This window comes from Lathamus discolor, chromosome 2 (genome assembly GCF_037157495.1).
Source record: "Lathamus discolor isolate bLatDis1 chromosome 2, bLatDis1.hap1, whole genome shotgun sequence".
NCBI lineage: Eukaryota > Metazoa > Chordata > Aves > Psittaciformes > Psittacidae > Lathamus > Lathamus discolor.
Window position 1 is genome coordinate 65620038 of NC_088885.1, and position 13266 is coordinate 65633303.

The 13266-nt window shown below is 37.8% G+C and overlaps 1 protein-coding gene across 8 annotated transcripts in view; it reads left to right on the top strand.

Moving 5' to 3' along the window:
* KIF13A (kinesin family member 13A) overlaps positions 1-13266 on the top strand; it is a 108446-nt gene that overhangs the window by 32810 nt on the left and 62370 nt on the right. For 7 of the 8 annotated variants that reach the window (XM_065667264.1, XM_065667265.1, XM_065667258.1 and 4 more), the window contains exon 3: positions 8586-8598. The exons of the other annotated variant lie outside the window; for it this stretch is intronic. In XM_065667264.1, the coding sequence (XP_065523336.1) occupies positions 8586-8598 (13 nt within the window). The remainder of the gene's footprint in view (positions 1-8585; positions 8599-13266) is intronic. 8 annotated transcript variants of the gene reach the window in all.

A 13266-nucleotide genomic window follows, 5' to 3' on the forward strand; every position in this document is an offset into this window, starting at 1 on the left:
AGGCGTCTAACCTCTGTCTGAAGCCCCCAGATGGAAAATCTGTGAGTGCTATTGCACTTGCCACCCTTGTCTGCCACAGATTATCTGTTCACAGATCCTAAAATGAGTTTGAGTTGTGCCTTTCCTGCTAGGTTCAGTGTTTGATGTCTTCTCTTTGTGAACATCAACTGCCTTGGCAGTTGTTCTCTTTTTGTTAACTGATAAACTCGGAGCACGCACTGTGAAGAATTTTTTTCTAGCCTTCGGGTGACTTTTGTGGTTCATTTCATGGCACACTAGGTTACTAGAGGTAACCAAGTTGCTGCTTAAGTGTTCTAGAGATAAGTGATCTCACTTGTATGAGTGCTATACAAGAATAGTAAGTGATCTCATTTGTATGAGTGCTATACAAGAATTAAGTCTCCTCAGTACTTTTAGGTATTGGTCCTGCAATAAAACAGTACACCTTACTTTGTTTATGTAGAGTTGATCTGAGTTTACATTCTTGGTTTGTTGTTCACACTATAAGCCTTTTTTATCCCATGAATCGTCATCACCACCTTTCTCTGCATAGTGTCCACCTTCTGGCAAATGGTAGCAGTTGTCTGTTAAAACAGATGTCATCTTCTCAAAGTCATCCAATCATTCTCAAAGTTGCAGCCAGCTGAGTTACTTTATTCTGCAAAATCTTTTTAGTGAAGTGATGGAATTTGCTATGCTAATGTGTATTGTCATCACACCTGAGGAAAGTTTTGATTTTGAAAACAAATTAATGAACAGTATTTTCTTTCTGATAAGTTCACTTTATTCATGTCACTGAAAAAGCATGCTAGGATGAAACAAGACCAGTACTTTGTGCATTTTGCTGAGTCTTAGGCAACTTTTCCATACAAAAGTTACACTTGAAGAATGCTAACATTCATTTTCAAGGCTGTGTGAAAGCATGAAGTATCAAGCCCAATTAGCATCTCTCTTGAAATCTCATTAGTAATATAAAGCAGAATGGTTATTTTCACTGTTGTATGAAAGAAATATGCCAGTGAGTCTTGGGAGTTCTTGTCTGTTATCCAACCTGAGCACATGGTCAGGCCTGTTACACACGTATCTTCAGTAACTTCTCAGCTGTATCCTTCTTCTGATTGAAAGAGAAAGATTATGCTTGCATCCGAGCAAATAGAGTGATATCCCATCCCCTCCCTAATGGAAGTGATGTATTAGAACCCAGGTTCAGATCCAGTTTCTCAGTTAACATGGTTCAGTTCTTTCCAGTGCTTTTCAATTCTTTCCACTGACTAGAGATCTTCTGTCTTGATCCTCTTCAGTGAAGCTGCTAATCGCTATGTAGCAAATTGTAATGTAATTTTGAACAGCAAAGTAACAAAGTTGAATTTAACTCATGAAAAGATGAAAGATACATTGCTTATCAAATTTCCTTCCCATGCCTTTAAAAGTGATCTGTCTTGCAATAAATACTGCATATAAGTGATAAAATAGCAATATTATTTTTCAAATAGCTCTGAGTGCTTCCTGCACAACAGGTCTGTCTTCACTGCAGCCTAGTTTTTTGATGGTTCTTGGAGGCAGTATTTCTGAAGCAATTTCTAAGGAGCTGTAGTGTTGAAAAGGAACATTTTCTATTGAAGTTGGAGAGCTAGGAGGTAGTTAATAGCTGGGAGCAGCTAACCCAAGTAACTGGTTGGCTGGGTGCAAGAGCCTCAACAGAGTATGTGCAAGGAGTTGAAATGCCAGTTAATGCTTGGGGTGTTTTTCTCCTCAAGAGCATTAGTAATAAATGAAGTAGAGCACGAATAATGGGTACCTAATAAATGCTACAGTAATTTTTATTAACACTTCTAGAATATGTTTCCACATTCAGGCTAAGAATTGTTCATTTGAGGCTAGTTTTAAGAGCTAATAGATCTTGGGTTCCAAGACTGGATTCTTTTTTCCTTCCCTCTTTTCCTCATACTGGCTAGTTACTACTCGTTTATATTCTTTCATATTCAGTTTTATTGAAAAGGAGTGAAAAAGAATTGTTTTTTAAAGGGTTAGGACTACTTTGTAGCATAACTACCATTAGTAGGAATCATGAGGTAGACTTGCCTTTTTGTTGTGAGTCTAACTGGATGTTACAAGAATAAGTGTAATATGCTTGTGATTGTGGTTATGTTGTAATTGTAATAGGTGTAACAGGTTTTCATTACAATAACTAGAGTCTTAGATAAGTTTTGAATGAGTTTAATTAAAAACTGGGGAAAAACAGATTATTTACTATGGTAGGGCGCAGGGTCCCAACAGTCAGGTTTAAGTTAGAGCCCTTATTGCAGAGTGGAGTGGCAATTTTAGTAAGATTTTGCCTTTTCAGTAAAGCAAATTAAAAATTAACTCAGATTTTTCTTTTGGTCAACTTTCTAGCAAAGTTAATCTCCTTATGGTGACTGTTCTCTCTAAGCTGATGGCTGTTCACAAAGTGTCATGCTGTTGCATGTAGGACAGGTATCAGGCCTTTTTTGGGGAGTCAGTAGAAGTTGTTTTGATGTGAATACCAAGGCTTCAGTGTAAAGATTAGAACAGTTTGAACTTCAAGGCATTGCTGGCATGGGAATAATAACACCTTGGGCAGGAAAAATAGTCTGAACTTGGGAGTGAAGGTAAGTTAAGGACTAGTGGTGTTCCAGAGCAGTTGTCACTTTGTTTTCCATCTTGTAAATGCTAGAATATGATGTCTTTCACTTATTTTAATGAGCTTGTGTTGGTTTCATAACCTGTGGTGCACTTTTGTTTTTTCTGGGGGGTAGTTCATCACTGCCTTAGTGAATGAACTTAAGTTCTTGGAGTGGAACTGTGTTATGGTGAAATATGCAGGCATTTTCTAGGTTTCTTTTGTGTCATGGAAGTCATTCTACTACTGTAATGTCTATTTTGTGTAATTTCCTTGGCAGTAGTTGTCATTTTGATTTCACTGTCTGTCTTTTCTCCCTTTGCATATGGTAGGTTTACAGTGAGTGGCACAGCTTTTTCACGCAGTGTCCCCTGCAGCTGAGAGCGCAATATATTTTTACAGTGTGCATCTGTTTCTAATGGTGTTTCTGATTATGATAAGCTACTACTTGCTTGAATGATTTTACTTGTTAAAATGTTTTTCTTTTGCTGTTCTTCAAAGGATTATTTTTCTTGTCTGTAAAGAGACTTTTGCTGGGTAGGAAGATTAAACAGATACAACAGCGCATGTGCTGCCCACTTTTTATGCAAGAATAAAAAATAGCTAATTATCTATATTTGCGTATGTATGTGCGCTCATTTGGTATGTAAAGTAAGTCTTCCAGGAATCCTAGTATCGATTTGTGGTGCCAGCTTCATTACTGAGCTCTACAGGAGGTGCCCCAGCCATGCACAAAGATGGGACACTGTTCCCTTAAGGGGCATTGCCCCTGCCATTTCCTTTGATGTTCTTATGCATTTAGAAAAGAGAAGGGAAGAACGGGCAAATAAATGTGCTCTTTCTGTGTTCTTTGTAGAGAAAATAGTGTACTGCCAGTACTTTGCAGTACCTGATCAACTGAAACTGTTACTGTAGCAGACTTCGATCTTTTTCTAGATAGGTGCTTTTGCTAAGTAGTAGAGTGTCCATTAATAATATATAGGCATGCTTTTTAAGATGCTTAGTATCAAGCCTGCAAGTAACAGCCTGAAGTGATAAACCATGAGACAAGGGAGGGTGCTAGAACTGCTTGATCTTCCTGCGAGGGTAGGAGAAACATCATCTCTTTGCTTTTACATAACTTACGTTGTTTGTAGTTTGCAGTGCTGAATGCCTCTGTTGCAGCTGCTCTGAAAGCCTTGTGTACATGTTAAACAAACAGTGCAGTTACTTCAGGAAAGCAAGGTACACTAGTTATGATGGTCCTACCACTGCCTTGTTCCCTTGCACTCTGCAAGGCAAGCACACACTGCTGGTTATTTTGTTAGCCTGAGTTGTAAGGCAGCCTTATTTAAAAAACAGCAAACAAACAAACAAATGCTCAAAAAATGCTACACTGTTTGTTTTGAACTTCAGGCCTTTAGATTCCAGATATGCTGGAATGTAAAAGAGTATTATTTTTATCAGACAGATCTTTTCAATTTGTTCATCTTTCTGCTTACAGCAGAGAGAAAGAAGATTTTTTTTTCAAGTCATCATATAAAAACTTGAGGACTCCTGTCCCTTTTCCAATATGTTGGTAGTTGCTTGTAATAACTCTTTTGATCAGTGATCCTGAGGAGCACATCAGAGACTATGTAGCCACCATGTATAAACACTTAGTTATGTATTTGGGAAAACAGGGAGTACCATAAATTTGCTGTGGTTGCACATGTGACAAGAGCAAAAAGCTATTTCAGAGTCAGTGTCTTAGATGGTAATTTCTGGTGTAGTCAGCTTAGAAGAGCAAGCTGCAAAGCCATGTGGTTCGTTCGTCATTTGCTATAGATACTATGTGTGGTTACTTAACATAGCTGCTTATGATTGCTTCATCTTCATTAACTAATTGTGAGAAAAGAAAAGAATCCACTGAATTCTTTCCAGAATGTGGAATAATTATAGTACAATTGTGACTTACTTGGCTGCTTAGCACAGCCAAATTGGAGATGAATTGGGCTGCAAGGATGTTGTTCCAAAAAATGTTAAGACCTGTTTTTCAAAGATGCCTTGTTCCTGTCTCCTTCAATGTGGAGTACCTGGGTTTATGCCTATAGTCTTGTTTTTAAACATACCTTGTCCCTGCTGAAGGTGACTTTCTTGACTGGGAATGAGTGGGGTGATGAAACCCCAGTATATGGTATGGGGAGAAAAAAAACAGTTCTTTCAGGTTTTAGGTACATAAAAGTGTTTTTCCTACTGGTAGAAGTGACATTTTGTCAACACTTGTTAAGGGACAAAAAATCAAGAGTGGATCTGAAAATGATTAAATCTTTAAGATGACAGTATTGTGTACTTCCGGATGCTCATAGTACAAGAGCGTCTTCTGTTGCATCCTATTGCATGTGACTAGTTTTCTAATGAGAATATGTAATGCCAACTTACATCAACTTTTTGTATGCCAAAGGGAGACCGCTGTGAAATAGCGTGGGTAGTTAAAAAAAGAAGAACCAACCTTTGCTGCTGTTAATCTGCTAGCGAAGCACACTCTTCTCATTGTATGCTGTCAGATGCAATGGGTAAATGGTAGAGAGAAAATGTAGATGTAGACAGGAAGAGTTCTCACGTGCTAGCATAGAACATGAGAACTGACACTGTGAATCACTTCTCTTAGCAAAGGTGAGAAGCGTTAGGAGTTTAGTTTTAGCAAGAGACAACAGGGAAAAAAATGTTTACATTATCACAAAGCTTTCTAGGAATTGGTTTTCTGCTTCTGGATAAAAAATTGAGGTAGCTACACTCTGTAATCTTGATGCGTGTTAGCCAAGCAGGACAAGAGAGGCATAGCACTGTTGTAAAAGATAAAGCCTGAGTAGATATCTGCAGCAGACACACTGCTTAGTGAAGTTAGAAAATCATTCTAGTGATATTTTAGTAAAGTCATAATGACTTAAGGGCAAAGGCAGGAGGAAGTTCAGAAGCTCATTGGGCTTTGTGGTCATTGAAATTCATACTTTTCCTTTGACCTATGAGAATATTTTACAGGTTCTTGGTGGTGTTTACCTTGGGTTTAAGTTATAGCCATGTGAATAAAGGCAGTCTTCCATCTGAGTGTGCAGATGGAAGATGCCCTTCATTAGGTTAAGCCAAAGTCTACTGTTGTGTAGATTTAGTTGTGTGTAGAGCTACAAGGTTAGGTAACTCTGATAGTTCCCTGAAGTGTGCACTAGCTGTACACTTTAGAGAGGATTTTGTTGTCATTCAGCAGGTATACCTGCATGTTGTCATTGAGGCCATGGATGATTAGACATGGAATTAAGAATTCTAACTGTTGTATCTCTGATCTCTTGTCTGTTCCTCCTCCCACTGCCCCCTCTCCCCCCGCTTCTCCTCCCTCCCAGCCCCAGGTATGACATGGAATCACCACTGTTTTATAGTCAGCGTTTGGTAAAAATTGAGACAAATTCACTTATATATGAAGCTGAAAGTTTCTGGTTTATGGGGAAGGAAAGAAACCATGAAGAACATATTAAAACAAAAATTTCTGTGAAAAATGGATGGATGCTAATGCAGGTTTTATAGCACATCTTTAAGCTGCTACAGATGTGATTCCTGGTAAACTGTAAACAGTTCTTTATTTATTAGTCTGAGTCCTTTGAAGAAAGTATTTTTGGAGTGTCTCCATCTGAATCACTGCCAGGATAATGGTTACAGTGAGTTGGTTAACTGGAATTTCCAAATAGCTTAAGAAATTCTATCCTATGAGCCAGTATAGCTGACTTAATCCAGAGGCCCTTGAGCATTTTGCTGCTGGTGATGCTATCAGGTGACTTGTGGAGTTGCTAGTTTGGTCTTAATAGCCAAAGAGCTCAGAGCAGTAGAATGTTGCATATGTTAGGAAGCTGCAGCTCCTGTTGCTTTGAAATTCAGAGGATCAGGGTGGACATCTTGCTTTCAACTGGGAAGCTCTGATATGCACCAGAGGTTTGAAAATTACTATTATGCTTGTCTTAAAATGGGCATCAGAGGAAAATAAGAGGAAACCTCTTAAAAGTGGCTTATATTGCTTAAGTAAACATCTGAAGAAATGTGTCAAACCATTTGTTTACTTCAGTGATGTTCTGTACCCTTTCCAGTTGGGGCTTATAAGAATGATCTCCAAAAAAAATAGAAGTTGGTACATTTTCTGTTGGTTTTTAATTCAATTAAACTGTTTAGGGCATCCGCTGAACCTGTACAGGTGTTTATCAGGAATTCCCTAGGAAAGCTAATGTATCTTGAAAAATAATTCCAGAATACGAGTGTATTTAAAAGCTTTATAAAAAACTTTTGAATGGCTTTCTTTGAAGGAATTGGAAGTTTAGAGCTTGTGCTGGGCCTCTGGCTGGACAAGCTGATAACATTCAGCTTTCATCACATCTGAAAATTTATTCAAGTGAGAAAGATTCAAGGTACAGCTAAATGTATTTTTCAATTAGAGAGCAGTGCATTGTTCACAAGTTCTGAGGCACCCGGACAAGAGCTAGTGATGAACTGAGCCTGTGTAGCCACTGTTAATGAAAGGCTACAGGTGAAATGAGTGGTTTGGTGCAGAGGCGACATGTGTTTGCGTTATACCAATACCATGTACCAGCTATGTAACTTCTGGTTTAGGCAGACATGTCATCTAAGGTAGCTGCTGAGACTAGGCAGAAAAGATTGCGTAAGATACGTTTGTGGATTTCTGTCTCTTCAGCTTTTTTTGCTGAGCTGTTGTATTGTGGGTTGCTAAGAAAACTGCTCAATGTGTTCTTCTCCACCAAACTTGATGGAATCGGTGTGTGTAGTCTGGCGGATGAAAGCATGCCTTTGTCCCATGTGTTTCTGCATTGAGACTGTAGCCCCTTGATAGCTTTGAGTTTTCTGTAGCATGTCATTTGCTGGCTAGATAGAGACCTTTCATCCATATCCGTATCTTAGAAACCTTACCATGTTCTCTGCTTGTGCTTTGTCTGTAAACTTTACTGGTTGTTTTTTTTTCCTATCCATCCATGTTTGTATGTTTTGTTGTTTTGTTTTTTGGTTGGGTTTTCTTTTTTCCTTGATGTGAAGAGCAAGTGGAAATTTCTTCTGTGTATTACTTCAGGCTTATCTCAGTACATAATTTGGACATATGCCTAAGGTTGTAGTTTTCATGAATGGCCAAAGTCAGTCTAATTCTGCACCATATTTTCACCTTCTCTCTTGCATTGGTATTAGGGAGCACGGGGCTATATAGCGAGACAGAGCAGCAATCTCACTTGAAACCAATCCCGGCAAAAAAACCCAAGGTGATTTAATTTACTCTGTGGTCTTATGGCTGACAGCAGAAGCATAAAAGCATTTAAGGACAAGTTGAAGTACTCTGAGCTGGTGTCTTTTTGTTGGTCTGTCATTTTTGTTTTATTTCTGACCCCACTCACTGGAGTTATAAAGGGTAATGGGGTTTATTTGTTGGCTTCCTGTGCTCTGTGTAGGCTTTCTGAGGCTAGGGAAAACAAAACACAGGTTTAATTTTCTTCACAATTCTATGATCTCTACAAGAAACATTTGACTCTTACCTTGGTCTTGCATGTGTAGCATTGCTGAAGTCAGTGGACCTTCATTCTGGGTGAAGAAACAAACATGAGCTGTGGTTTGACTTTGACAAAATGGATGGTTGTTTTCCTTCTAGAACCGAGTGCTGTTAGAGTTTTATACTTACAAGGAATCTGACATTTTCCTTTCTTTTCCATGTGGGTCTGTATTAGTAAAGTAGTTACTTAAATGGTTTAAAAATGTGTGATGCATCATACAAATACCTTATGGTTTGGTTATTCTTAAATACACTGTGGATTACAAAAAAGTTCAGATGACAGTAATGATGTACACTGACTATGTTTCTTTTCTTTTTCTTTGCTCCCTTCCCTTTATGTGAATGGTGTATTCGTACTTCTCATCATTGTCACTGATTTTTTTGCCAATCATCTAGAAAACCACCTAAGGTAAGTGTTTTGCCTCTTTTTGCATTTGTACCTGCTTGTGGATGTTGAGCAGTGTAGAAGTATTGGGCATATTGCTGTAGTATGTGATCAAATGCAGCTTTGATAAATGAAAATACATGAACAAATCTCTTCCCCATACTTTTAAGTTAAAGATTTTATAATTCCAGAAAAATACGGTTTAACCCAACTGACATGCAGGCAAAGCATAAGTTGTTAAAGCTGTGACCAGGACAAACCATGATCTTAATGCATTCCTAAAAACATTAGGAAGAGTAAATACATATAATGTGTCAACCATTTAACTGCATACAGTCGTGCTTAAAATTTAAAATAAAGACCGTGAGAACTACGTCATGTCAGCAAGTGCAAAACACTGCATTGGTATTTTGCTTCAGAAATCTAATGATAATTTTATCCTTTCTATTGGATGGTATTTTTTACAGCAGAAAGCTGTAGTTAGCTCTGAATGAGCTATTGCATTACATCATACTATTTTCTTTCATTTGTGATCTTCAAGAAACAGTATATGCAAATCTGAGTTCTGCAGGTGCAGCAGAACATTCTGTAGGCCTTTTGGGAATAGAAATTGGGGGGGCATAATGATCTATATATCTGTCTTGTATGGATATTTATGTACTTTATGGTTCAGGCAGCTATTCTATAAGTGTGTGTGTACATATAAAAATAAAATCTAAATATCTATTGTTTTGATTAATTTTTTGAGTGTCAGAAGACAACAGCTTCTCAGTAGTGAGGTATCTTGTTCCCAACAGGCAGGGAAAATGGAGCAGACTATTTTAACATGAACTGAAATAATCATATTTGAAAAGAAAAAAAAAACAAAAATATATAATTTAAGGTCACAGCAGGTAACAAGTAATAACACTGAGACTACATTTTAAAAGGGAAAGCTGTATTGATTTCCACCTCATACCTCGACTCTTGATTCAATTTCTTAAAGTTATGGACCTGGGTTTGGTTTTTTTCCTTAGTTTCTCAAAATTTTTGAAAGCATTTGATAAAGTTCTATTAACCAAATTTAGTATTTAATACAAAAGAGTTTCATCATTGGTGGTTTTTTTTTAAATGCAAAAAAAACCCTCCTTTCTGTCATTGTAATTTCACAAAAACTTTTTTACAAGAGCATTCATTTTCTGTACTTCATCATTCATGTTCCATTGCAGGCAGATAAAGTTATTCTTGACATTCTGTAAAAGCTTAATTATAACCTTGCATTTCTTGGACAAAAACATGACAGCTGCAGCTTGTGCGTATATGCCATGATAGTAGTAGTAGTGTGAGGTATAGTTAGATGCTCAGTAACATCCTATAATACCTAAAGTTATGATGTTGTATGAAATGTTTATCACTTTGAGATGGAAGGTGGCTTTTACTACCAGTTGAAGTAGACATTGTTTTTAAAGATATGAGATTGAATGTTTCTTGGTCTATACAGTTTTTAGGGTGCTGCATGTAGTTGATTTTCAAATCAGGAGTTTTTAAAATTTTCATAACTTTTGGAAGTTTCTTTGCTTTAATGAGCCAGTTCATCATCTGTCGTGGATGAACTGTGATCCCAGTTCAACTTGGTAGCTCTGAAGCACTGGTAGGAAAAGTTATATAAGGATATTAGGGTGTTTTGCTATATCCACGAGCATTCTGTTTATTACTTCGGCTTTTCCTGTAAGTTTCTGACAAAGGTAAAATGGCTATTCTGAACTGATATTTGTGAGCTGTTCCCTAGGCTAACTTCAGGTTTTCTGCTCCTGCTTCTTTAGGCCTATGGTAGGTCTTGTGTTTGTCATTTCTGTAAAAACACAACACATGATTAATTTGCCACCTATTGGTCAGATGGAAATGGCTATTAAACCATAGTTGTGCATTTACAATATTTTGTAGCTACATAGACAGTATCTTGGGGATTGTGTTCAGTCTGGGCAATGTATTGCTAAATACTGGAAGCCCAAGACTCTGTCTAGTCTATACTGAGGATTAGGCTTCAAAACAATGAATAATGAATGTGAAATTAGATTCCTTTTTAAACTAATTATGTAATTTGGCTTAAGCTGGTGAGCACTTAATATTGGATATGGTACCCATTACCTGTAAATAGTTCACATAACTATACTTCAGTTTTTAAATTCGTAAAATTATTTATTCAAGCCACTGATTTTAGGGGCTTTAATGAAAGCAAGTTCCGCAGATTATTGTTTTGGCTGTTTAAAATGTCACTACCCCATGGCTGTCTTTTCTGATTCTGTGAGAAGTTAATGCTGTGAGCTGGTCAGGTACAATGGCTCTTCTAGTTTAAAACCTGAAATGTCATTTAAAGCCACAGGTACAGGTGAATTTGAAACAAAACTCCAGATTTTTCCCTGATACAGTGGGTGCATGGACCTGCATCACAGTTCTGCTATGGAAGCCATAAGCTCTAGCTGCCTCCTTAGCAAAATAGTAGCCAACAGCTGTCTTAAACTGCTGTAGGCATTTGCTGAAGAAACTTGAATCAAAGCCCTATATCTTTCCTTTACTTAAACTTTGGGGTTACCAGAACAATTCTTTTAATTTCTAATAGTTAATAACACTTTGAGTATTGTTCTCTATAATGTAAAATTGGCCTATGTAACTGTTACAGGGGACTTAAACAGGGGAAGTTTAGACTGGATATAAGGAAGAAGTTATTTACTGTAAGGGTGGTGAGGCTCTGGAATGGGTTGCCCAAGGGAGTTGTGAATGCTCCATCCCTGAAGGTATTCAAGGCCAGGCTGGACAGAGCCTTGGGTGAGATGGTTTAGTGTGAGGTGTCCCTGCCCATGGCAGGGGGGTTGGGGCTAGATGATCTTAACGTCCTTTCCAACCGTAACTATGATTCTATGATTCCATGTGCCCACTTACACTGACACTGGATACAGTAGTACCAGGATCTAACATTTACTGGCTAATTCTTTTTCATAACATTCCATTTTTATGTTGGTGATGTAACGTTTGTGAGTTAAAATGCTTACAATGAATATACAATGAGTACATACTCAACTTTGTATACTTATTTTTACTATGGACTTCCAGTTGTGCAGGGTCTGTCCTGATGAGTCACGTTCCATTACTTGTAGCTGTGTTACTTGACTAGTTCTAGATGTCTGAAATGCAATGTCCAAGCTTTTTTACAACTGCTATACTACTCAGACTGGAAGTATTGTGCAGTTTCAGCTAGGGAAAAAAACTACCCTGTTTTGTCTCTTTGCTCCACTTAAAATGTTTGGCTTGGAAGCTACTACTCTAGTGGGGCAGGTTCTTGGCAGTTTCCTTTTATCTAGCTTTCTCTTTAGATGCTAGGATGAGGCATGAGGTATAGAATCTTGGAAAAGTAAGACAGTTGTAAGGCTTGTTTCCTAGTTACCTCTGTAATTTAAAAGCCCAGAATAATTTTGGGTCTGGTTGTGAGAACTGGCCAACACCTGTGTCAACTTAGTCTGCTTGAGGTTGAACGCCTACCTGTGCAGACACTTGAAGTAGGTCTGTACCTGTCTTTCGTGGTTTTCTCTTTTTGCTTACCTTCTGAAAGTATGTTAAGCTTCCTGGTTCGGTGGCTATGGAATTGACATCAGAGTAGTAGGAAAGTAGAAATACTTGCACATATAGTCAGAGGCTTACAGCGCTTAGAAAAGTAACTGTAAGTTCAGGAACTCTCAGTGGAGATAGAGGTAGCAACTTTAAACTTTGAATTTCAAACAAAAAGATTTGCTTTTTTTCTTTTGATGTTAAACCACCTAAATGGAATAGATTTTCCAAAATGTAGTTAAAAGCTAATTCAGAGAGAGAGCTCGAAGTTTACAAAGTTCTGTTTGTGTGTCACATAACTCTCTCTCGAAATATGTTTCAGTAGTAGTTTTGATATAGATAATATATAGAAGTTGGTAAAGATTTTTGCTTTCTTCAAAAAGCTAAAAAGGCATTTTCAGTGCCCAGTAATTCCTAGTGTGAGTATTGGCCACTGAGTTTGAGACTTCAGCATTATCAGAACTTCTTATAGCTTCAATAATTATATTGCCAGGAGGTTTAGTACCTTCTTCAAGGAAATAGATCTTGGGGAGAATACTCCCATCGAAAGAAAAAGTGATACCCAACATTTTTGTTTTCAAAGAATAATAAGTGAAAATGGAAGAAGGAAGGGAAGACTGAGGGTTTTTTTTTTTTCCATCATAGCTTAGGTTCTGTGTCTTGGTCCCGAGTGCACTTGTGTGTTGCTCATGACTGCATGTCCTGCAGTTCTTGCACTGGAGGTCAGGAAAATAGAAACTAGTGAGTCATTTTTGAGCAGAAAAGGTGATTGAAAGGGTCACTCTTCAGGTAGGACACTGCCCTACAGGCATTTCCTGTGAAATGCCTTCATTAGGTACGCGGGGAAGAGCCTCACTGATTGGGGCCAAGTTTCTTGTTCTTTTATGCCTTCTTACTCTGTTACTTCTTGCATTTGAAATCTGTTTTCCCAAAGGTCTGTGTTGTCCTGAAAATTGCTTTGATTAGGCACTTCCTTAAATTATCATTGCTGGGAATGTTCAAGGTTGCTGTTTTGTCACCAGTGATCAAAACAATTTTGAAATGTTTGCCCACCTGTTTTAATGGAGAAGGGGTTTTTTTACCCCAGGTGCTGTACGTTTCACAAATAGT